The sequence below is a fragment of the Lepisosteus oculatus genome, chromosome 28, assembly GCF_040954835.1.
Source record: "Lepisosteus oculatus isolate fLepOcu1 chromosome 28, fLepOcu1.hap2, whole genome shotgun sequence".
Lineage (NCBI taxonomy): Eukaryota > Metazoa > Chordata > Actinopteri > Semionotiformes > Lepisosteidae > Lepisosteus > Lepisosteus oculatus.
In genome coordinates, this window is record NC_090723.1 from 1519386 (window position 1) to 1544857 (window position 25472).

General features: G+C 43.6%; 1 protein-coding gene across 10 annotated transcripts in view; it reads right to left on the bottom strand.

Annotated features, from left to right (window-relative positions):
- Positions 1 to 9630: 9630 nt before the first annotated feature.
- spop (speckle type BTB/POZ protein) overlaps positions 9631 to 25472 on the bottom strand; it is a 124601-nt gene continuing 108759 nt past the window's right edge. For all 10 annotated transcript variants that reach the window (XM_015361959.2, XM_015361954.2, XM_015361957.2 and 7 more), the window contains 3 exons: positions 22091 to 22213; positions 18504 to 18646; positions 9631 to 11263 (listed from right to left, as the gene is read on the bottom strand). In XM_015361959.2, the coding sequence (XP_015217445.1) occupies positions 11119 to 11263; positions 18504 to 18646; positions 22091 to 22213 (411 nt within the window). In that variant the 3' untranslated portion in view covers positions 9631 to 11118. The remainder of the gene's footprint in view (positions 11264 to 18503; positions 18647 to 22090; positions 22214 to 25472) is intronic.

Genomic DNA, 25472 nt, shown 5'->3' on the forward strand with positions numbered 1-25472 from the left:
AAATATTATACTTAAAAAGCTACCAGTTATTCTTCAAGAGTAGCAATTGACCTCCTTTTCAGCTATGCAGTCAACAGCTACCAACAAGCCTAAACAATGCAATAAAATCGCTTACCTTAGATGGAGCACAACCAGTAATTTTCCTGCTAAATGATCCTTCTCAGAAATTGAGCCATCATGAAAGGGGCTGTCTATTGATCGTGGCTTCTCCAAATCACAGGGTCTGGCAGCTGAGCTCCTGTATCAGCCATTGGCAGCAGGGAGTAAAAAGGAGGTGTCCTGCATATCAAAACAAAGAGGTAGTGAAAATAAAGAGCTTCAAGGCTTTGAAGTCTGAACCTAGGATAAGTCTCGGATAAGAATCAAGTATTGTTCGAATAAAAGTACAGTAGGTGGTGCGCTCTTCTCTGGAACCAAAGTTCATGTTTGGTGATGCGCTGGCTGTATAATGTACCATCATAATTGACAAGATTTGAAACATGGGTTCTGAAGTCTTGTGGTCCTGTAGGTGGGCCTTAGCCAAATTTCAGCTGAATTTCAGGCGATTTTGTTGTGGCTTAGTTAAAAACAAACAATCAAGTTTATTTCGCAAACTCAACCTTGGATTGTTCACTTTATTCTGCTGGGCACTGAGTTGCTCATGCAAAACACAGTGCAGTAAACATGCATTACTCAGCTCATGCCCAGCTAATACCACAACATGCTTAGATCTACAAAGCTTAAAGCCTAATATTCTCTCAGTAGGCCTGTGTCTATCTGACAACTCTTTAACACATCTTTGTGAAATCACACGTGATCCAGAGCTCTCTGATTCTCAGCCCATTCTATATCATTTCTCTGGTATTTGGCTTAACTCTATTTTCCTATTCAGAGTAAAGTGAAAGAGAGGCTTGATAAAACCATGAGCAATTACTCCAGCTCTTCCTGCCTGCAGCCTTCACTGTGAGTTTTAAGCAAGACTTCAGATCAAAGCACTTTGCCGTCTGCTTAATAGCATGGCTCCCATGTTCTCTGTGGTCTCAACGTTGAGGGGCCATTTCAGTATTACCTCAACACTGAGGAAAGGACATTTGTGTGTCGTTTTTACTTTACTTCCACTGCCTGCAAAATGAACCACTGATCTTGGTCAGAGTAGATCATTTGGGATCATTGTCAAAATCAGATCAGAAGTTAGCAAGGTAAATAAATAATGGGCTAGAACGTGGATAACCCATGTTCAGGCTATAAAAAATAATGGGTGAAGTCACAATACGTAGAGTAGACTTTTTTTTCTAAATATACAATACTGAGCACTTTCTCTCAGTCCTGGTGTGGATCACGTACGAAGCCCAAACTCCCCTTGAATTTTAGTGAATTGTTTTACTATACTCAATTCTTACACCTGCTATTAACACCAGAGCTCAGACAAAGGAAATCAATCTGATAATCTCCAAACCTCAACACTATGGAAGTACTTGCAGTAACTGGGACTGAGACAGGGAGGGCTCACAGTTGAAATCACACCTCCACAGGGCACTTGGGCGCTGGGTCCCTGCTCCGTGTGAATCCCCGTTTAAACACAAGCATGGCGGTGATCTTCAAGCTTGAGAGCTCCAAAACCCATCAAGAATGCAAAAATACAGCCGTAGCAACTGAACAGCTGCAGCAACACTTGGTGATATACAGCAATACATTTTTCTGAATTCCACTAATTGCCCTTCCAAGTGCAGCCTAATGTGCCACCCAGCTGAAGGGACGTTGAGAGGCGTTTCTTCATCATAGATCAACAGCTAATCCGATTACTTGGGGAACCTGCCTCACGTTCTGCAGCAAGCTGCTGCTCATCTATTAAAGTCTCTTACAAAAGGACTTTTTTCCCTCTCCACCACAGGGCCCTATTTAAGAAGTGATTCATTTTCAAAGGGAAAGCAAAGCACAGGGTACCTCTGGCATGGATCTTGCTAAGTTAAACTTTATGTTGCTATTTATTATTTGAGCTAGAGAAAAGCTGTAATCTAAAACCTCATTCAGCAACATGTAAACCAGGATTGGAACACTCACATGAAAATGATGGATGTTTATCTGTACTGTGCATTTTTAAAGACCCCCCGGTGCGAGTGTGTGTTTGAGTTTGTATTTGTCTGTCCTGCAAAGGACTGGTGTCCCGACCAGGTTGTATCCTGTCTTGTGCCTGTTGTTTGGTGGGATGGGCTCAGGCTGGTTTAGAAGCACTGCACAGCTAAAGTACCTGTCCCAGCATGAGTATGACAGAGCCAAATGCACAAAAGAAAACCCTACAGCCACCATGCAGCCTGATCACAGATGACAGGCCAGCACAAGCATCAGTCTGCATCCCCTGCCCTTGCTGCACCTCACAGGCAAAGCTTTGAAATCTTGGAACTGGGCTATCAAACAACTAGCAATAATGTGGAGCACCATCAAACAGACCTTAGGTCATTCTTGGACGTCATTTTTTACTGTGCCAGAAACCATATTCTTATAGGAACCCTGTCCAGTTTTTCCAGCACATTAGTGCAAGCTTACCTTTTTGGGACTGGTAGATCGACAGTCATGGTCTTGGCTGAGCTGTGGTCTAGTGGTGTATCTACCTCCAAAACGCACCAGGCATGCGAGCTACAGTCCCAATCTGCAGCAAATTGCTGAATGTGTGCTCTGCACAAAACAATGTCTTTACACAACTAAAATGAACTCTGTACAGTATTACAATTAGATATTACAAGCTCTGTAGAGGGACTGCACAGAATTATTTAATTCAGGCTGTTTGAAATCTTATCACATGCAGTCATTCAAGTTTAGAATACACTTTCCAGAGATTGATTTGAAACAATATTCAGAATATCCACCTTCCTAAAACCAACACCGCTGGCCAACCCAGACACCTGCCTTTCCATCCGCGTTGTCAACAGCAGTCATTTGAATTCAGGGTCGCGGCTCTTGAGAGGGGAGTCTGCAACTAAAGGTCCCCCTTTCAGAGCCAGTTGTTCGGGGATTTGGAGGAGCAGCGCGGCCAGTTTGCAAATTGAGAGAGAGAGAGAGGCCAAGGTCTGCATTTTAATTGTGCCGCGGGGGCTCGACCGTGCATCACGTTTAATGAGATGGAAAGAGACTGTTTTCGCTCGGTGGTTGCAGGTAACAAACGGACCTCACTGCTCCGTCTCTCCGGCGGAGAGGCTGGCCGCGGGGTGAGGCTTCGCTCGTATCGTCTGCCGCCTTTGCCGGCGTTGTTAACAAAGGAGGCAAAAACTAAATCTAAAAATAAAACGGTGAACTGTAGCTGCTGAGCAATAACCTTAGACCAGTAAGGACCTATGGGTTTCTCCGAGCGAAGCACCTCTCATTTGACATATAAAACTGAAACATTAATGTCTTCAATAATCCTTCATCAGCCTGGGACCAGCATTCGTGCTTCCGAAACAATAAAAACACTGATCATGAAGCTGTGGAAGACCGTAGGAAACGCAGAAGACTGAGCTCACGTCTATTGAAATACTGCTCCGTGGTGCTTGCGGTCTACCGTCAGCCACAGTTCGTCATCTGCGCACTCTCTGTTCATTAAAAAAGACAGGGAAAATAAAATCTTATTAACTATAAGCTCTCGTTCCCAAGGGCCAATTTAATCGACAGGGAAATAAGATTCCATTACATTTCAGGCGAGCTTAATAGGAGATACAGTAGTTTTCCAAATAGCGTTCTTGGAATGAAGAAGCCTATTAACACTTTTTTTACACAGGGTAAGAAGATGCTTTTGACTGCAGGGTCATTAAAGTAATTCATATCATCTGCATTTTTCTTGTGATTTAATTCTATCCTATTCGGCACCCTTAACGCAAGCGATCACTGCAATTCCCTCTTGTCATTATCTGCTTTGGTTTAATTAACAGTTTCTAACTCGCAACAAAAACTGCATTTGAATGCAGTTGTCTGACGTACCGGAGAGCAACTTTAGAATTGTGGCACTTGTGAGACATTCTGGGTCCATGCGTAGCGTTTGTGGTTGGACCCTGAATTCTGATCACAGTCTTGCTTCTGAGGGCTCCATCCACACAACACCGGAGAGTGTAGCGCAGGACTGGCCGCTCCAATGAGACCTGGCTGTAGTAGCATCTCGTTTAGCGATGTGAAAGCTGTAACACAGGTGACATGGCGGCACAGGGTGACGAGCATCGCAGTGGCCCGAGTAGCCCCTCAGGGCTCTGGCCCTGGGTTCAGATCTGGGCCAGTCGCCCTATCGGTGTGGAGTTCGGATATTCTCCTTGTTTGCGCGGGACTCCTCCAGGTGCTCTGGTTTTCTCCTGCAGTTCAAAGACATACTGGTAGGTTAAACGGCATCTGGGAGAACCGGCCCCGGTGTGTGTGTGCAGGGCGATACCTTCCCTTGCTGGCCAGGATAGACTCCCCCTGAATTGGATGAAGCAGTTAGAAAATGTGTTAGAAAATCACTGGGCTTTCCTTCAGTACAGGACGCAGGGTCACGTCTGCATCTCTACATTCATAAACAGTCCTACTGGCACCCTAATCTGCCTGCTGACTCTTGGTTTGCACTTGGGTTTTTGCATGGATGTTGAAAAGATGTTCTGGAGATTGATGCTTTAAAAATGCAGACATTATGTGACATTCTAATTTTAATTTTCAAACAATAACAGGACTCAATGAATCTTTTGATTTGGGGGGACCTTAAACTTGGGGTGTTGTGAAGTCTCACTCCCTCCTTTCAAATACTGTCCCAGAGCCACATACTCTCCAGATAAAAGTAGAAGCTTTACAGAATGAATCTTTTAATTGCAGGTCCATTAGCACACCAGCTTATACAGGCAGATCTAAACAGAACTGCTGACTGAAGGTATTTCTTTAGGGGTATACGCTGATTAAAACATAAATTTGAAGGCAAACTCTGCAGCAAACAAAAATTAATATGTAACTTCACACGCGAAGGGGGGAAAAATCAATGTGGTTTTGTTTTCAGAAGAGGTTTTCATTGACGTGAGCCCCAAGCGCAGGCAAATCCATACACACACAGTCGCTTGTTTCCTGACATGTACAGCACAGGTTGATTATGAAGTTAGCAGTAATCTGTTTCTGCACCTTGCAGCAGCTAGCCCATTGATACTGGCTGACTTATGGAAAAGCAGGCACTGCAAAATTGCTATGATTTGTTTTTCTGACCAGACCAGTGTTGTACTACTGGATGCAATGCACTAACTACAGCCTGGGAGAGAACACTGGCCAAGCGGTGTCGCGCTGCGGAGATGTGGAGCTGGAGGTGAATCCAGACCTTTCCTGCAGTGATGGGTTAGTCTACGAGTGGTGCCAACAAACGTTTTCTTAAAAACATCATGTTCAATGTGGGAATAAGGAATCATTGGAGAGAGAGGACAGGGAAAGGGTGAAGAGAAGGGGCAGCCGTTTTATTCCAGTAATACAGAAGAAGGATGCACCTAGACAGCAAGCTCTAGTTTCTCAAAGCTTATTTCCTTATAAATGTTGAAGTTTCAACTTACAAAGTTAAGTTTAAGAAAACCATATTCCAGAATACCATACAGTGCCTTAGCTCTGTTTAATGCAAACACAGAAACAAATGGTTTGGAAGCACCTTCTCCTACCAACGCAATGTAGTATATCAGATACTTCCTGTGGCGCTGTGAAGCTCTAAGTGTAGGGCAACTGTCCACAAGAAAAAGGGATTGGGAGAGGGGACATTAGGATGGACTGTTTTCATTTCCTCCAGTGTCTTGATCCCCAGAACATGGGTACAGCAGAAGTCTAACAGCATGCTTCTAGGGAACTGTCAATCGTGAGCCACCACGTCAAGCACAGGCTCGCCAAGGGGCAGGCTCTAAGCCATCATCCATCAGCGCCACACCAACGAAGAGGTGGCAAGGCTCCTAATGTGGCAGAGAGCAGAGCAGGAAGATGCCAAGAGGCTTGGGCATCCAGCTGTCATGATATTTGAAACCACCTCTGTGCTTTCTGTTCCGATTAAGGCCCGGTGGATGAGATTTCAGAGCTATTGAAATGACCAGCATTTATATCACAAGTTTGTATGTGGTGTTGCTGAGGGAAGCTAAGCTCTCTTCTGTGGCTCTATTCTAGGACACTGGGACAGTACAGCGTCTGAGGCTCTCTGGGTGAAATGTCAACCCCTGTGACTTAAGGGTGGGCTATAGGCCATAGTGATGGTGGTGAAGGGTGAAACCAACCACTAGTTAGGCACTGTCGCATGCTGCGTTTTGAAAGATGAATGGACAGGTGGAAGCAGAAGCCTGGCTCTTCTTCCTCAATCTTTCTCTGTGTAATGAAGGAGCCAGTGGAGAGATGTCTGCCAATTCCACATGGACTTTTTCTTTCCAATCTACACCTCGAGTACAACCCCTTCACTAAGGCTAAAACGCTTGTGTGCCCTTCTGCTCCCCTCTCCATCATTCTCGATCTTTTACCCGCCTTGCTCATTATCCTTGCTCTTTAAAGAAACAATTGTTCTTCCATATCGTTTATATCTGATTTCTTTGTCCGTCTCAACCATGACTCTTGTTTCTGCAGGATAGGAGCTGCAATAGATCAGCCTTTGGGCTGTGTCAGGGCAATGTACTTGCTTTCAGAGCGATTTTCATTTTATAAAATGATTGTGTAAACATATAAATGAATATCATTTCTGGAATGATGGCAACAGCACAAATAGCTCTCTTAGAAGGAACAATATAAGACTCTAGCCAGGGGCCATAAGATATGAACTGTCTAGAAAACCTAGGTTATGAAAAAGATGTTCTAGGGATGTAGCTGCCAGGTCACCTATGAAATCACCTTCCTTTCTTCCCAAATGTGCTTTGGGATTGTAAAACAAAGCATAGAGGCTTTTAGTCTTGCTAAGGGGACAAAAACAAACTCCCCAAAGAGCTGCAGTCTTGCAACCTTCTTCTGCCTTTTTTTACAAACCAGCCTGACACAGCGCTTGTCAAACAATTTGCAGTATTGATCTGCGTTTCCATCCTTTCAAAGAAAGAGACACGGCGTTGAAATGGGCACAACAGACTCCAGTCTCCTCAATTCACTCCACATAGCCAATCACCACATAAGACACCTCACAGATGCTTTAATAAGATTACTGAATTTGTATACTAAAGTTAAGTCAAATGCAACTCAAACACTTTATATGCACCACCAGCTAGCTCACTTTCAAATGTTCAGATTAAAACGTTATTACATATACACATGACTTGGTAAGTACATAGACACACAATCAGATTCAGCAGTTAAGAGCTGAGTCAACATTGTACTGAGATATGTACAGTGCAAACAGCTGTTGCTTTAAGGGTGGTTGTGAAATTTATCATTTGAGGGAAAAAAAATATCTGATTCTGTTAACTAGACAATAATTTAGATTTTTTCTTCCTTCAATTAAACTTTTTTTTCATTTTCAGTTTGACCTAATTTAATATCAGTAACCAGGCTTTTTTAAAATACATTTATTAATTCTTAAAAGGAGAGGCTTAATTTCCTCTCTGTTCCAGAGCTACTGAAGGTTATTACACCTCCAGAGTCTCATTCTATCTTGTTAATCCTTGTTATGCGTTTTGTAGCCATACATATGCAATGATCATACTGTTGATGATGGAGGAAAAAGATAAAAACTTGTGCAACAGAGCAATTCAAAGGATCATTGCGACAGCTACAGTAAGTCCAATCCATTTTCTGTGCACAGAATGCTTAATTTTTTTACAGGTACCCCCAGAAGGGATCCCAAACCATTTCTTGACCTTGGTACTGTCATTGCATCTTCATCTTCATAGGAATTGTACTAAGGACAATGGAATACATGATCTAGCATCCTAAATTCAGCAACAAGGTTTTTGTTCAATCTTTTGCATCTGTTCTAGGCTATCTGCAAGGGGTTGGGTGTAAAAAAGGAGCAAAACCATCAAGATGGTGTTGAAGGAAATGCATTTTATTGACTGAAGTAGCAGCTACATGGATTGTAATTGCTTCCCTTGAAGTTACACTCAGAATTTGTTGTCACTGTTTCATGTAGTAAATGAGTGTATGTCTCATACAACACTGAATAAATTTGGCATCCCTTTTTTTCAAAGCCATTAAGGAGTAGATTAGTCATTTCCAATGACTGCTGCACTGATCTGATGTTTTCTGCTGAAAAACAGGGCTAGGTGGTTCAGCATTTTCATCAGAATAACAGACAAGCAGCAGCAATGACGTTTGAACCAGGAAACCACTGGCAACGGGTCCTTTATCGAAATGAAAGGATCACCCAAGCCTACCATTCCTGGCATGGATCACTTTAAAAGACTGACTTTTAAAAAGAGAAAGAACGCATTCTGCCCCCCACTCTCAATTCTGGGAAGGGGGAGGGTTTTGAATGTAGCACTCAGTGTCTAAATCATGTCCCTTACCTTTGTGTAATGTTCATGACTTACAGTATTTCAGCATCCAGATCCACAATGTTATCTACTTTTCTGATTCTGACAGCGAGATGTGTGGCTTCTTCACCAAACCTCTTGATTGGGAAAGTCAGACCTGCATTGTTCTGTATTAAAGACTGGATTATAATCCAAAACTACAATACAATACATAAATGGAATATGACACACCATGCTCACAGTGAATTAAATCACCTTGAAACAATGTTCAATGCAGAGTTATACCATATGTGCTATGCTGGCTAATGATATCCACGTGATGCCAGACTAAAAAATCTACAGGCTCCATATTCCAATATTACTTTACTCAGAAAATGAAAGGACATCTCTATTTCTGTTCTTGCTAGAACTGCAGAAAACGTTTAATCAGATTCAGTTTACTAGAAGCTAAGTGGATTGAAGGGGAGAGTTTATGGATTGATTTTCATATACCTAAGATGCTGGGTTATGTACTATCAAATCAAAAGTGTTATTAGAATGTTAAAAAGTATTGCCAAAACCAGCATCAAGCTTGATAGCATGTGCGCGCTTAAAGAATTCCTTACTCACCTCACCCAGAGAATCAGCTTCATTTCTTCTCTCAGAGCGTTGACTAATCAATACAAACCCGTGCAGCTGTTCTTCAATTTCAAGCGTTAATCACCTCAGACAGAATCAATCCAACCCCTGTAGGAGAACACCATCCCCAATAATCAGATAATCGTTCCCGGCAGCTGGTCTGTGTGTCGCTCTGGTGGGGTGCCAGGAAGGCTATACCTGCGCCCCAGTGTCCCCATCCACTAACTGCTCTGCCAGCTCAGGTTGGTACAACAACCTTTTATCTAACACCCTCAAACTTTAAGGTCACCACTACTAATCAAGGGACACGCAAGATAAGACATGAATGTACATGAATGTAGAATGAATAAACTTTTTCTACGTTAATGCCTTCAAAAAGTACAACTAAAAAGGATCAGCAATAATTCCAAGACTTGGGGACACAATTGATAAAGAAGAGGTAGGGGTCCTCTTAAAAGGACCCAGCCATGTTGTTGAATCGGGTTACATTACTGTTAGCCTCTCTCAGAATTACTGCCCCCCACCAGGCCACTGTCGCAACACGACAAGCTTTCTAGAAGATAAAACAACTCATTTCACAGTGTCAGCTGGCTTAGAACTCCACTGTCTGGGGAAGAGAATAAATACACAAAGGACACAGGTGCAATACAATACAAAATAGTTGTAATTTATATCTTCAAAAACAAAAAAAAAGTTGTTACAACTATTTAAGTATCTTTCATTTCTGAACAGCAACTAATTTTATAAACAGGAAGGGAAAAAAACATCTCAAGATCGAACATTGAAGTCGACTGTTTATGTAGAAACCACTTATGATAGTGTTTTTTGATTGTTTTTTTCTTACAGAAATAGTTTGGATATCTTGAACATTAAAACGTGTTCATTTCTTTTTTTTGTTTCCCAAACCAAAACATTTTTTCCCAATTTTTATGGAGAAAAACCAGACTCAGAGATACAAAACTCTGTGTCTTTCATATTCACTCAAAATGTCAACGTTTTGTACAAACTGCAGTGAGAAAAAAACTCACTAAGAAGGTTTTTTCCTCATCTGAAACCAAGAAGAAAAGGACTAAAAAAACACAAAAACAAGAAACTACGTGCTGAATTGGGCCTACTGGCATTTGGACATCACCGTTTTCTCACCCTAAATTGAGTGGCCTCTTTTTCATGTTTTTGTACAGAAACCTTCTTGAATTCCATACACAAGTGCTACTAGAAGAAAATTCCGATACAAAGATGTCACATAAATGTGTGTACACTTTTCTTCTCCATTATTTCCTGCTTGTTGAAAAGAAAAAAAGACAAAGGCTTAAAAAAAAGGACCAGAGTCTTAATTTTGTCTCTTCTGTTCAGTATCCCTGGCTGAACTGCTTGTGTCCGAATGGCTGAAATGTTCCGGTTTGTCTGTTTTACTTTCCAGCTCTTTCGCTGTTGCTACCATTGTCCGGCGTTTCTTTCTCCTCGCTCTGCGCCACGGCAGGAAACGGTTGGAATCACGAGGGAAAGAGGAAGATTAGTGCAAAGTTTAAAAATGGCGCTACGCTCTTTGCTTTTGCTTTACATGAAGCCTCTGGTGATGGGTTTTTTTTTGCTGCTTTTTTGAGTTTGTGCGTGTCTTTTTGTTTAAAAAAAAAAGCTCTCTTTATCATCACGTTCCTCGCTGTTAAAAACAGTTTTTTTTTTTCCTGTATCGGTTTAAAAACAGCACTCGGTGCCCCAGACGTGAAGACAGGGTGACCATTGCTGGAATTCCAATTCCTGTTCGCTTTTCCTTCCCTGGCTGGCTGGCTGAGTCAGTGGCCGTTTCTTTTCGCCCTTGCCGTCGCTCGCCTGGCCTGTTGTAGACAATCGCCCATTTCTGCGCGTCTCTCCACAAGGTGGAGACACGATCCACACCTTCCTCTCCGGCTCACCCCAGAGGGAGGAAGCACGGCTGCGCCTCTCGGCGGCGAATTCCCAAAGCATCGCATCGCAGCAGATCTCGTTTCTCTGGTTTTGCACGGGAAAGACTGGTGCACGTTTCCGGGGGTCCGGGGAGAGGAGGGAAGCTGAAATCGGGGCAGCAGGAGGGAGCGGCTGAGGAGGACATCGGGGGTGGGAACGAGAGGAGACTGGGAGAGGGGGGCGGCGCGCATTACGACTGCTTCAGCCGCTTGCGGGGGGGCCCCAGAAACGGGCACTGCGCCGACGCCAGGGAGCGGTACGCTTCGGCCACCAGGTGAGGGTGAGAGACGACCATGGACTTCCACCCCGTCGTCTCCATGACGTCTGACGCGTGGCTGAAAGACAGGGGAAAGACAATTCCTTGACACGAGCATCCACACCACTCATCTCGTCAAGCAGCCCTGACTGCCATCATGTCCGCCGGGAGTAACACTGAATCCTGCACCCACAGAACAGCTACTGCAGAACAGACAACACTCCACACAGGGGAGGAAAAAGAGCTCCAAACAGTCCTACTGCAAATTCACCACAGTATTTTTTGCCCATTTACTATGATTTTTTCCTATAGCTTTGCAAAAGATTCCTACAGTTCTTACAATACAAATACCATGATACACTACAGCAAACGTGCCTCCGTGCCTTCAGGTTAATCTAACAATTTAGATGTTCCCCCATGATCCACTGTAGAAAAGCAGTGAAAGCATCTAAAAACAGAAACCTGTGGTAAAGCCATTTAGAAACCTGTGGTAAAGGTGGGAAGTGCCATGTGAAATTTCACAAGGGGGAAGCACATCATTGCATTTGCTTCAATACTATTAGATAATGGATCCTAGCGCTTCATTAAGTCTGTCCTTGAAGGACTCCTGCACACCAGCTTACCCAGCACGGCGAGGCCGTTACAACACTCACACTCTGCCATGACACAGGGGACTACAGCCCTTATTAAAAGACATTAACCTCACTTTCGACATTTATGATGATACTATGGTTCCTTAAAGTTAGTTTTTGGAATTTTTGTTCATCTGTGGGATACAGGGACTATAGTTCTAATTTCAGTGGTGCATAAATATCACAAGTTAAGAGACACAAGAAACCATCTTGGAGCCAAATGAAAGCGTAACAGATGGTATTAAAAGCCATGCTTACTTGGCATCTGTGCTACGTTCTGCGCTGAGTGGAAAACCATATTTAAATGATATTTTACTGTGTTGTTTAACATTTCTGACTACTCAAACAGTCTCTCAGTCCATGAGCTCTCCATTTTTCCCTGGTTAACCTCCCTGATACAGGGAAGCAAGATAAAAGCTCTTTAGCCACTGCCGATGAATTAAGAGCTTGGATCAATCAACGTGGAAAAAAAGAATAAGTGTTCATAATAAATTAACGCAGGACCTGGAATTCTTTATTCTTAAATTGTCTTTCTAAAAAAATGCATTTCTAGGTCTATAAAGTTCAATGAAAAGTCTCAATGCAATATACTGTATGAGCATCCATCTCTGGGTACAAACAAGCTCTTTGCTGTTGTTCTCAAAGTCCTCACTCACACACACACGTGCCTCTACACCAGAGTCCTCTCTCACACACACTTGCCTCTACATCAGAGTCCTCACTCTCACACACACGTGCCTCTACACCAGAGTCCTCACTCTCACACACACGTGCCTCTACACCAGAGTCCTCACTCTCGCACACACGTGCCTCTGCACCGGAATCCTCACTCTCACACACACGTGCCTCTACACCAGAGTCCTCACTCTCACACACGTGCCTCTACACCAGAGTCCTCACTCACACACACACGTGCCTCTACACCAGAGTCCTCACTCTCACACACACGTGCCTCTGCACCAGAGTCCTCACTCACACACACACATGCCTCTACACCAGAGTCCTCACTCTCACACAAACATGCATGTGAAGTTACAGACTTCACACACAAAATGCTTTAAGAACCTGCACAGGTGTCTCTATGAACTGGTCTATAAATAGTTACAATAACTTAAAAAGCCCTTAATGTATTAAAGCCTTCCCATCTTGACAGTTTGACAACTGCCTGTGAAACTCCCTCCTGGTTCACTTTAAGGGATGCCCAGACTTTAAAATCCAACTTCTCTTTGAACATGTAAGTTTTATTGATCATAATCGGAAATGTTTTTTTTCAATGGAATGTTGTTTTGTTTTGGTTATGTAACCTTCTCTGCAATGTTTAAGAATGACTGGAAGTATATTAGCATTGTACATATTTCAGCTTTCTTCCACTGCATAGCCACGTTATCTTTAAGTGGTTTGACTGTGCTCTTCCTGAAACATGCCTGTGGATATGATGCTCTTGTTGAGGAGTTAGTATCCTGTAATGGCAGGTAGACCTCATGAAGAATTCTAGCCTAACTCAAAGCAGCGGTGAGCTCCCCTTGCCATGTACTGTGTTGTAATTATACACCCTGGGTGATGGAGAGCACTTGACTTTTTTTTACTCCTTCCACACAAAGTAATCTTGATGTGTCATTACCGAACAGCAAGGCACAGCCCGCTGAGATGTACTGCCTTATTACAGCATCTTAAAGACACAAAACGACTAATTGAAACCACAGGACCTTTTATGCTTAAGAGGACTGTTGTATTTTTATACTGCCAAGTAAATTGGCACTTTGGGTTGCTTGAAGACTGCTCATAAATAAAACTGTATTATTAAAATGGTCAATAATAACACCCCAGTTGTTAGCTTTCTTTCACATGATTTTGCATGTTGACCACAGAATGACTGGATGTTTCAGACTGAGTTCCAGCAGGAGAAGGTCTCAGCACTCTCACCTTGGACACCAACATCTCATTGACCATCTTCAAGGCTCTACTGAGTACAGCCCTGTCCTAAGACAGCATCTGTTTCTAACCTACAGCTTGGATCGCTCAGTAAAGAGGCAGGGCTCAAGAGCTCATCACAGTGACCATTCCTTCAGTCACCCTTCAGCCCTGTCTGTAAAGTTCCAAAATGCGGGGCTCTGTCAAGACACCACCACTGTGATATAGCTGCCGGCAGTTTAACCTGGCCAGTACCTGGATGGGAGACCTCCTGGGAAAGCTATGGCTGCTGCTGGAGGAGGTGTTAGTGGGGCCAGCAGGGGGCGCTCACCCTACGGTCTGTGTGGGTTCTAACACCCAAGTATAGTGATGGGTCCACTATACTGTAAAACAGGCATCATCCTCTGGATGAGACAAGGTCCACACAAGAGTTCTACAGAAATCTATTGCGATCTATACAGTACTTTTGTTAGGGAAGTTATGATAGTGAACTATGGCTATTACTGCTACTTATAATGAAAGATTTGTTTTTGGTAAACCACTGGTTATGTACAGTAGGAAGACAAACAGCAGATACTAAGACTGACTGATCACTGGAGCAGTAGTATGCTGTCACTGTGTTTGCTTGTTGACTTCTGACTTTCTAAATGAAGGCAGATTAAAAAACTCTGAAAGACAATGATATGCCCGACACAAATGCTAAAAGCCTGAGATCCGGTAGCTCAACAGCAGCTAGTGTGAAAAGAAAACTACTGTGTGCTGTCTGCGGTGGGCCTTTCACAGACGTCAGCGTGGTCTTTATCTGGCGGTAATGCTGTGACAGGCCCAGAAAGTAGCAAGCCTTGAATTTTTGCTGGGAGCCAAGAGAGCCCAGGTCGACTACTCTCAATCCTACCCCTGGCAGCGCTCAGCCAGTTTATACATTTCTCTTGATCGTCGCCAAGGGTATCTTATCCTGGGAGTGCTGTACGTTTTCTGACTTTAAAAACAGTTATTCTCATTCCGTGAAGTGCTCTGTGGCGTCCTGGCATGACAAAATGTTATGAAATATCAATTTGTACTGTGCTGTAGAACCCTGAGCTACAGCACAGTGACACAGGAATTGTCTTGAGGGTAACCGACACTTAACTTGTCCCGATCTATACAGACTTCAGAAATAACATCTCAGTGGCTGAGCAACGTCAGCCAGCGGAGAATGGCTGCAGGTTTCTACAAAAGAAGAAATTGATCTGTTTTCCTGTTCTTGAGGATGCAAAAATAAGCTGCACGGGCAAACAGGTAGGCGACACAAAACACAGAAGACGGGGCTCGTATTCATTTCTGGACTTTTCGGATTTTAAATGGCAGGAAGGGCATCTTGTTTGCCAGCCAGTTCATTCTGCTTCAGTGTCTGAGGAGAATAAACGAAAAGAGAGGGGGGAAAAAAGGAGAGGAAACTAACCGAAACAAGAAGAGGCTGGCAGCGTCAGGCTGGGCCCAAGGGGCAGAGGAGTTCGCAGTGCAAGGAGGATTTAGAGGGGTTAAGGAATAACAAGAAAAAACACAGTCTTGGAAAGTAAGAATCGGAGCGCATCAGGCAGCAATCAGACAGGAAAGAGCGAGAGGCAGTGGCCACCTCCAGCAGCGAGCAGCTCGCCGCCAGGGCACGCTCGCCCCCCGACTCTCTCGAGTCACGTTCTGGGCAGGCGAGCATCTGGCAGCGGAAGGCGAACTGGGATCGGGTAGGGTAACAGGCTGTCCACGTCATGCACAGCACTTCAGTCTGTGAAATCAAAACGAATAAAAGGGGAAAAAAAGAAGCTTGCCCCACTGTCCGCCCCCTTGCCTCCGCAGAGAGGCCCAGAAGCAGTTAGAGCACGCGTGTGCGTGTGCGTGTGGAGGGGTCCGGCCCAGCAATCACGCGTCAGCAGCGTGGTGGGCTCCAGGAATTATTGTTTTTTAATGACCTGAGGCTGGGTTTAACAGCAGCACCACATTCCGAGTCAACCTGGGGTTTGGGCGAATATTGCAAGATCAATATCAATTCTGTCTTCCCCGCCACTCGTCAGGCGAGGCTGAATTAGAGATGAAGTGAAAGAGCCGATCGAGCGAGGCCAGCCCCCAAGGGCCCTGTCAAAGCACCGGGACACGCTGGCTAATAATGGCCCCAGCGGCTCTGCAAGCAGCCCAGTGCAGACTCTCACCTGTCCCTCTCACCACCCACCCCAACAGCACCCCCCTCCTGGTGGCCAATCGCCCCCAATCACAAACCAGAGCGTCAGAGCAGAGCCGACGTCCAGCGTCCAACTGTTGCTTATCTTTGGAATAAATTCATAACTGCTGTACACTGCACATAAAGCATCACTGTGTCCAGATTGGTATTAAAATGTTAAGATATTTTTTCATTTGCAATTACATTTCAGAATGCTTGAGCATCTGTTTTTTTTTTTACTTATAGGTTTTATGTTACGAAGAGTGAATAAAGTTAAAATAAATTCTGATTTAACAAGGCTTAATTTCAGGTTGACGTAGTTCAAGTAGGGAGCTGCGACAGCATGCGTAGGCTGCAAAGGAACAAATAAAAGGTTTATTCCCCGCTGAAAAGAAGAAATGAAAGCAGTGGAGCCTTCTTCGGGTGCGAAGAAACATTGTTTCCTTTCTTCTCTTTTCAGCATGGAATAAACCTTTTATTTGTTAATTTCAGGTTGTTTGCTCACAAAATGTGTTGGAAAGGGTGTGCAAATTTTCAGTCAGCACTACTTACATGTTTTATACAGACCTGAAAGCAGTTTAACTTTAAAAGAAAAGTGATGGGTTCATAGCAGACGGCTTGCTGGCGAATTCGTTTGCATTTCTGCCTTAAGGTGCTGCGGCCCTGGGTTCAATTCTGGACCGGGAGTGCTGTCTGTGTGGAGTTTGTATATTCTTTCCGCGTTTGAATGCGTTTCCTCCATGTGCTCTTGTTTTCTCCCACAATCCAAAGAAATACTTGCAGGTGAACTGGCTACTGGGAAAACTGGCCATACATGTGTGTGTGTCGAGCAATGGACTAGCGCCCATCCAGGATGTCCCTGCCTTGCCGGGACAGGCTCCTGTTCCCCAGCGACCCTGAATTGGAAGAAGCAGCTGGAAACATCTGAACTTGAAGGAGTCCATGGGCCTGGTTTGAAACCAATGACTCATGTGTGAGTCTACAGCTGGTGAAAGCTGAAATGTATTGTATCACACTGCCATAACGAGTCTCTGTCATTTTCGCAGTGCATTCTGCACACCCCCTGCTCGCACAACTCTCTCGCGCGCGCGTGTTTTCAGCAAGTATGGCGCAAGGCGGTTACTGCGTTGGGGCTCCTCCCAGGAGGCCGTGTGGAGAGCAATCCGGGAGCTGGGGGGTGGAGTACATTGGTTAGAGAGCTTTTGTTTTCTATATTATTTTCCTTTATTGATTTTTTTCCAGGGAGGGTAAAATGGGTTTGATATGCTGCTGTTACATCTCCAGGGGGCAATTCAAAGAAAACAACAATATTGCTGCAAATTAAACTGTCATAACGCGGGGCTACAATTAATGGCGAGACTCAACTAAGAATTTGCATTATAAACAGTCTGCTGTTTTAACCTCTTCATTGCTTCCCACAGATGCAACAGCATGCAGAAAACAGCTGAACACTAACTAGGGGAGAAAGATCCCAAATCAAATAGCCCAATCACTGTGCCACTGTCTGTGTCACTACAGGACTTACATGTTAAGTCATAACAATATCAAGTATACATTGTAACAAACTGCTTCATCCAGTTCAGGGTCATGCAGGAGCCAGAGCCTATCCCAGCAAGCAACAGGAGCAAGGTAGCGAACACGCTGGACTGGACTCCAGCCCATCACAAACACAGACACTCACACTCACACCAGGGACAATTTTCTCAAAACCCAACTAACCTACCGCTATGTTTTTGGACTGTGGGAGGAAACCCACTTCAACACAGCGAGAACATACAAACACACAGACAGCACCCCTGGTCCAGAATTGACCCCAGGGCCCCAGCACAGTGAGACAGCCATGCTGACCCCTGCACCACTCTGCCTCCAGTTTCCAACCATAAACATCAAAATATTATTCCACGTGCATCTGACTGTGAAAGAGCTAATAAGAACATGATATCATTAATGTCTATGTTCTTATCTATAAAAACTAAAATAACATATTTCAACTTACAAGAATAACGCATTGAAATTGCATCATTAGAAAGGTCTATGTTTTTATAGGTTTCTGATACATTTTCAACTTTGATGTTTTGTAGTTTCCGCATCGCCTGTTGACAAAGACTGTCCGTTTTTTAAACTTGTGCACGCACACACGAGGGGGAGAAGATGTGCTATTCTTCACTGTAATTCCAGCTCTGAAAGCAAGAGGAGAGCACAGCGCACAGCCATCAACGTGTGGAGCACAATATAAAGGAGATGGTTATCTGGACAGAGGCAAGGAAATCACTGATAAAGAAGAAACAGTATTGACTTCTGGGAGGTGATGAATAAATGTGCGTGTGCTGTATATCCTGATTATTTCTGTAGTTTGAATACAACAAACTGGCTTATAAGCAACAGCATTTGTTGCATTTTAATGCCTCTCAGAACTTGGACACATATGATGGGGAAAAAATGTGAATAATTGCCCTTCAAACATTCTTCAATGACAACTGCAATAAAACACCTGAAACAGCACGCTTAATTATCCACAGTATCAAGTGAAGAAAAGGTCAGGCACGCCCCGCCCAGCCGGTGGAGGAGCTGAACGCCACACTCACTAGTTAATGAAGTCCACTGCCTGCGTCTTGAGCTGATCGGCACTGTGCAGGTCGGCCAGGATCAGGATCTCGGCGGCGTTGTCCACAGACAGGTTGCTGCACAGCGCGTCCTCGCACATCACCTTCAAGCGCTCCAGAGCGTACTGGGAACAGGGGTCAGACAGGTCGCCATCAGGAAGAGGGGCCGGGTCACAGCCCAACCTCTGACTTAGAGCTCTACATTAGCGTGGAGGTTTATCACAACTAAACCACTGGGAAAGTTGTCAAGCCAGATCAGTAACTGGCTAGTTTAATCGATGACTTGAATATGCCACAGAGTCCATTAATTCATTAATATTCATTTAATTTATTTGGCTAGCACTTTTACCCTAGCTGGGTCATAACTGCATCATTTGTTTAACAAAACATTATAGGTAGTTTTAAAAAAAGGACATGGTTAAATGGTCTAACAAACTGCTTGGTTTAGTTATAGACTATTAGTTAATGAAGCTAAAATACAGTGTTAGATGCAATATGGCCAGGATCACAAATTGTAACAGCTGAAGAGCAAAATCAAACAAAAGCTGACTGATCCAACAGGAGGGTTTTATAACCCACAAATTGGAAATGCTCAGGATTTTTCTGAAGCTTTATGTTATTTTCACGAACTATGAGGAATCATGGTTGTGCATTAATATTGTAGTATTTCAATCACACTGTTACATCTGGGCTGCTTGTCATATTCCAAGAACATAATAACCTCAGTCATTTCCAAGAAATGGCATTGTTTTGATTTACTTTAATTTAAAACAGGCTTGCAAGTTCCTATAATAAATTGAAGCATCTTTCTTGTGAAGAAAAACCAATAAATGAAATATCCTGAGGTTTCCTAACAAATATGCAGACTACTGATTAGAGAAAAACAATTTCCTTACTCTAGAACAAGGGAGACTACAGGGAGATTTCAGATTAGGTCTTAAGAACATAAGACTACATAAACCTCCCCTAGCTTCTTCTATCTAATGTGTTTGGTAGTTTGTTAATTGATCTGAGAATCTGGCATAGCCATTACAAGATGGGTCCCAAGGTATCTGCCTAAACAACAAGAACAAAAAAACCCTTAAGCCTTTAGAACTGCAGTCCTGGACAGGGATCAGGATTCTGAAGGCAGCATCAAGGACAGGAAGAACTATACACACAGAGTAAATGTAAAACCCATGTTTGGGAAGCCCATTCTACTGGATCATTTAAGGAAGGGATTCATTAAAATTTCTTCCTCAATGCACAGTATAACTCAATCACCAAAAGAGTAGGTCCAAGAGCCACTAAGTGTGTGCAACAGCCTATGTTTGCTCATTCTGTACACTGCTTCCTTCTCGCTTTGGAAAGGCCAAAGCGCAGCTCTCGGAAGAAACCATGTCTATTCTTTGATGCCGAAACCACCAGGGACTCCACTTTCAAGTGATAAACAGAGGCCAGATGTCAATGTGCAGGCATCTATGTGGCTGTACTGTATTGTCAAGTGGATGGTGGGTGTTTCACTGTGATCTCAAATGGTAACTCTTAATAAATGATAAAAATCAGCAAGGGAGCTGTGGCTGGGGGTGCTCCACAGCAGTCTTTCTCTTTGTACCCTCATGCTCAGCCATGCGAATCCAAACTTAAGTAACTCCCTATTATTCCTTTGTCTCAAACTACAATAGGTGCATGGATATTTCTTGCATCTGGTCTCTGCAGGCTGAGAGAGGGGGTGAACTGGAGTTGCACATCACTGCTGCCCCCTAGTACATCCCACACAGCAGCGAGGACAGGATGTGATGCAAGCACCTTGCTTCCTGTGTACTCAGCACTGCCTGACAACGGAGTTCTTGTTGAGAGGAGATTCTTTCACAAGTCACTTCTGCTGGAATTGTTCATCAATGTGACAGTCTTAAAAGAACACGCTTACCTCAGGACACAGATCAGTGTCCGTACTTCAAGAAGAAATAAGAAGAGACGGAAAATGTGATTTGAAAGCTAACACCTTAACACTATTAGAGGAATAATAAGATCTGGGCTGGGGTTTGCAAAATACAGGTACAATATTGCACTTGTCCGGTTGAGGGGTTTATGCACCCTGAACCTTAGAAATACTCAGGTGGGTAGCTGCGTCAGCATGCGTAGGCTGCAAAGGAACAAGTAATAGGTTTATTCCATGCTGAAAAAAAGAAGAAAGAGAACACAACGTTTCGGCCGTGGAGCCTTCTTCAGGTGTGCACACCTGAAGAAGGCTCCACAGCCGAAACGTTGTGTTCTCTTTCTTCTTTTTTTCAGCATGGAATAAACCTATTACTTGTTCCTTAGAAATACTGTTTGTTTGGTTTCTGTTTGACTGCAATGTGCCTTATGGCTGGAGCTCCCATAGCTGAAGACCGCCTGCACACATCCAGAGAAAAGCATACCAGCATCACTTATTCCCTCTTCACTCTGCCAAGCCAAGGCAGCAGTAGCCACATTCAGCACAGGCCAGAGGGCTGACGCGGCTCACTCTGAAAGCACTGCAAGCAGACAACTGTCCAGAAAGTCACTTTTTCATAGGTTTTTGCAGGCTTCTGAAGTACGAAGTTCCTGCAGTCTTGAGCCAAGAGCTTAGGGACCCGGAGACACAGCTACTGACTCAACTCAAGTCTGAACCAGCCATCTCAGGACTTCAGAGCCACCCTGCACTCCAGGTAGAAGCCTTTTCTGGCTGAGCTACCCCTTCCGGGATGAAGCTTTCTAATTAAGACACTGAAGAGGTGGAGAGTACCATCAGCAGAAGGGAGCCTGGAGTGAGAAAGACGTGCTCGTGCTAATCACAAGCAAAGTGCAGCAGGAACGTATCTGATGGATCCACACGCATGACCTCTGAATCAACAACAGGCTTCAGAAACAGCACAATCGATTAAAGAGGTGTGGGAGAATATTTCTGGGATTTCTGAAGCTCTGATTCCAGTCTGTGCTGACTGTGTAATTCATGTTGGATTAACCTGGCTTCATTCTGGGAAAAAAACATGCTGTTTCCTTTTACATTTATTATTAATTTGTAGGAAAAAAAAAAGAATACTAACAGTAACATTGTGGAAAAGATGTTTATCGGTGCAACAATTTAAGAGAGCTACACAATAAAATAATCACATTAAAGCAATGAGCAATTAAAGCAAAAAACGTAAAAACAAAGTGGAGAAACAGGGGCTTTGCTATTTTTAGTTATTCATATGAGGGCGTGCCAATCGCTCGCTGGAAAATAACATATGCAGAATTAAAAACAAGTGAAAGAATCCTGCATTTAGAGGCATGCTATTTACACTGGAGGAGATAAAGCTGAAACGGATGTGTGCAAGAAATGTATGTGTCTCATGTGGGAGACATTTCACACGTTTTTTTGTTTATCAGTAGCCAGCTTTTCGCTCTTCAAGCTGCAGCAATTAGGCACCAACGTTTGTCACACTCACTTCTTCCCGCCATCCAATCCAACCATTCCTCGCCCAGCCGGGGCTGGAATCAGCTGGCGCCTCTCAGGCTGGCCGGGGGCTAGAAAGTGCAAGAGCTCCAGCGAGAGCTCTGTGTGAGAGAGGGGGGCGTCTCACCTTGTCTGCAGCGGCCAGAAGGTCGTCGGCCATCTTGTCCAGGTTGGGGGCCTTCCCTGTGTAAATGAAGCACATCATCTCTTTAAACACCTCAGGCTCCACGTCGTTGATTTCCACCCGGTTCTGTCGCGAGAGAAAAAGAGCCACAGAGACCTGTTAGTTTTACCTACTCATTAGTGTCATTAGTGTACTTCCACACAGGGGGACCAATGAGCGCGGTTATTGATTCGTCTTGTGTCAAAGTGAAAGAGAGGTCTGTTTTCATCACAAATCTCGAACGGGGACGTAATGGACAGCTCTAAACTACAACCTGTGAGGCTGAAAGATGAAGAGTCATCTTTCATATTTTTGGACTGTTCCACATCATACATGCAAACGATCAGAGTGTTTTCTCTTTAAAATAACTCAGATTGTCCTCATCAAAACAACATTATTCAGGAGGCTTCATAGTCTCCTGAGCTTCACACTAACAGGGCTCTCCGATAAATATCTATCAGAGTCAGCATTACAGCCTTATATTATGTGCATGCTTTTTAACTTGTATGTTTACTTTGTGGACCTTTGTCGCCATTGATCATGATTTTCCAAAGCAGTCACGGGAGAACCCCCTCAATTTATATTAATATCCACACTGCTTTCTACAGTGTACAATCAAGCAGCCCTGATTTCCTTTAAACCAACACAAGCAAGTGAAAGGTCTATGTGCAATACACAACAATATAAATTTATATAAATGCAGATGCTGTTTAGGTGGAAAAAAATATGACATTGAGCCACTGGTATTGAAAAAAAACTGACAGACTGTGACTTGCCATATTACTTTAGAATTCTAGACGCAAAAGACCTGTAAATTAAGGTTTTGAAGCAGAATGGGAGCAAACAGCCTGGGAGACCTAGAGCATAGTATTGATTAACAAGCTGCACTGTCGAGGCAGAGATGCCAGTGCCCTACAAAACATAGCCTGATGCTTAATGTATAGGAAAATGCTGAGCTCTTATGGGCTAAAATGTCAGTTGTCTTTTGTAAAAGGCTGCCACTTTTTCCATTATATACCTTATAAACCTGCACTGCACGGGGAGAATGAAGACCTGCAGGCGTGATCATCTGACACACCCTCCTGTCAGAAAAGTTCATCTTCTGACACGCTGTGACCTCCACAGTTCTGTAACGGAGGAGCTAGGCTTCTCTCACTGATGCCACTGCAAGCCTGCAGGCACCCAGTATGTCAACGGAGCCACTGCTTTGTGCAAAGCAAAGTAAACTAAGGCTGATACTGGGCACCCTGTCCTACTATGCATTGACACCTACAGTTATTCAGCTAGAGGCACAGTGAAGATCTGATCTGGGGATCTGGGCACAACCTGCACTCTCAGCAGCAACCACCACCAGTCGAGACTGAGTGGTCGACACTCTTGTCCAAAGTGACTTGCATATACTACTACTGAGCTTGTGACACCAGTTTCCTTATATGTCCCTAGTCTGTCACATTCAGACATCTGTAATCCGCACTAAATCAACAAAGATCCACACAGAACATAATTACAGAGGGATTTTCTAAGCTTAGCAAAATGTGTTACCCATTTTCAAAAAGTAACTATAGATGTATAAAGTCAGCAGAATATAATGTGATAATGTAAAACGAAATAATAAAAAAAATCTTTTTATTCAGTGTAGCTATGGAAAATTAGCTGGAGTCAAAAAAAGAGAAGCGCATTTCACACTTAAGTGAAAAAAAACTTTGAACACAACATCAAACAAAAGAGATGAAGTAACCCTGAAATGCAATTATCAACTATTCTCTCAACTGCCCAGTTGTGTGTATATAGAATTTATTTTTGCAAATTGCAATAATCCATGTCCAGAAATATAATAACTTTATTTATAAAGCACCCTTTCCAACCCACAGGATACCTGCAGGCTTTAGTGAGATCACTGTGGGTCTCAAAGGGCTGTGGGAGTCTGGGACTAACTACCTAGCCATATTGTTGAAGGCGATATCTGATAACTAACCACCAGACAAGATTTGCCAAATGGACTCCTCCTTCTTGTAACTTGTTGTAACAGAAGTTTACGTTACTACTGATGTCCTAAGGTTTGCATGCACAAAAACGCAGAATGACAATGAAGAATACAGTCAGATGGCGTTATTCCCATACCTTTTTAGGACAAAATAAAAACAACAACTCCACCCATTCATTTTCTAACCACTTCATCCAATTCGGGGTCACAGGGAAACCAGAGCCTATCCTGGCAAGCAACAGGCACAAGGCAGGATACACCTTGGACAGGACACCAGTCCATCACAAGGCAGGATACACCTTGGACAGGACACTAGTTCATCGCACGACACACACAGACACACACACACCAAGATCAATTTTCCCAGAAGCTAATTAAGCTACCAGTATGTATCTAGACTGTGAGAGGAAACCGGAGCACCCAGAAGTAACCCACAAACACAGGGAGAACATACATAGCATCAATGGTCCAGAAATGAACCTATGGCTCCAGTTCTGCAAGACAGCAATGCTACCACTGTGCTGCCCAAACACATAATCATTCACTAATGAATCCCTCATCCCCACTGTAGCTATTTACAATAAGTTTAGAAGCTGTACAGCGACCTCTAGTGGCAGATCATCTGCAATTACACTCCTCTTTCAACTGGTCTGCATCAGCTTTCTAAAGTCTCCTTGCGAGAGAAACACCACTCCTCCTTACAATGTTTCCTCTCCTGTCAGGCACATGTCAGTCGCACAGCGTGGCAAATGAGCAATACCTGTGCAGGCTGGGTGCATAGGAGAGTGAGTCTGGATTTCAGGCATCTGTCGTTCAGAATGGGAGCACATGTCTTTGCCAAAGAACAGAATTTTAAAACCACTGGCGATTCCAAACTGGGCGAGAAACCAGTCACAAATAAGTGAAGAACCATTTTAAAAATACACAGAGGAATGTAACATTTAAACAGTGGGAAACTGTGGCAAAGTGAATGCATGACATATCCACAGAAATACCATGGAAAAAATGTGATATCACTTTATAGATTTCTCGAAGTAACAATTACAACACTAATGTTCTGGTGTAGCACAAGGAGAGGAGAGACAGTCATGGCACTGCATCGCAGTGATCAAATATACAAAACTCCAATTTGTATCTTACCAGGCCAACGCAGCAGCAAAATAAAACCACCGTAGCTCAAAAATAATGACTTTTCCTAAAATGAAGCTGAACAAACTAATTTACACAAACAGAGCCTACAGCACTGGGACGTACTTTATCATGCTGCTGGATAATGCAGGGCTGCCAAATAATACCAAGTGCCTTTTTTAGAAGAAGCTTTATTAGGAGTTTGTAAAACAATTGTGAATATAAGATATGTCA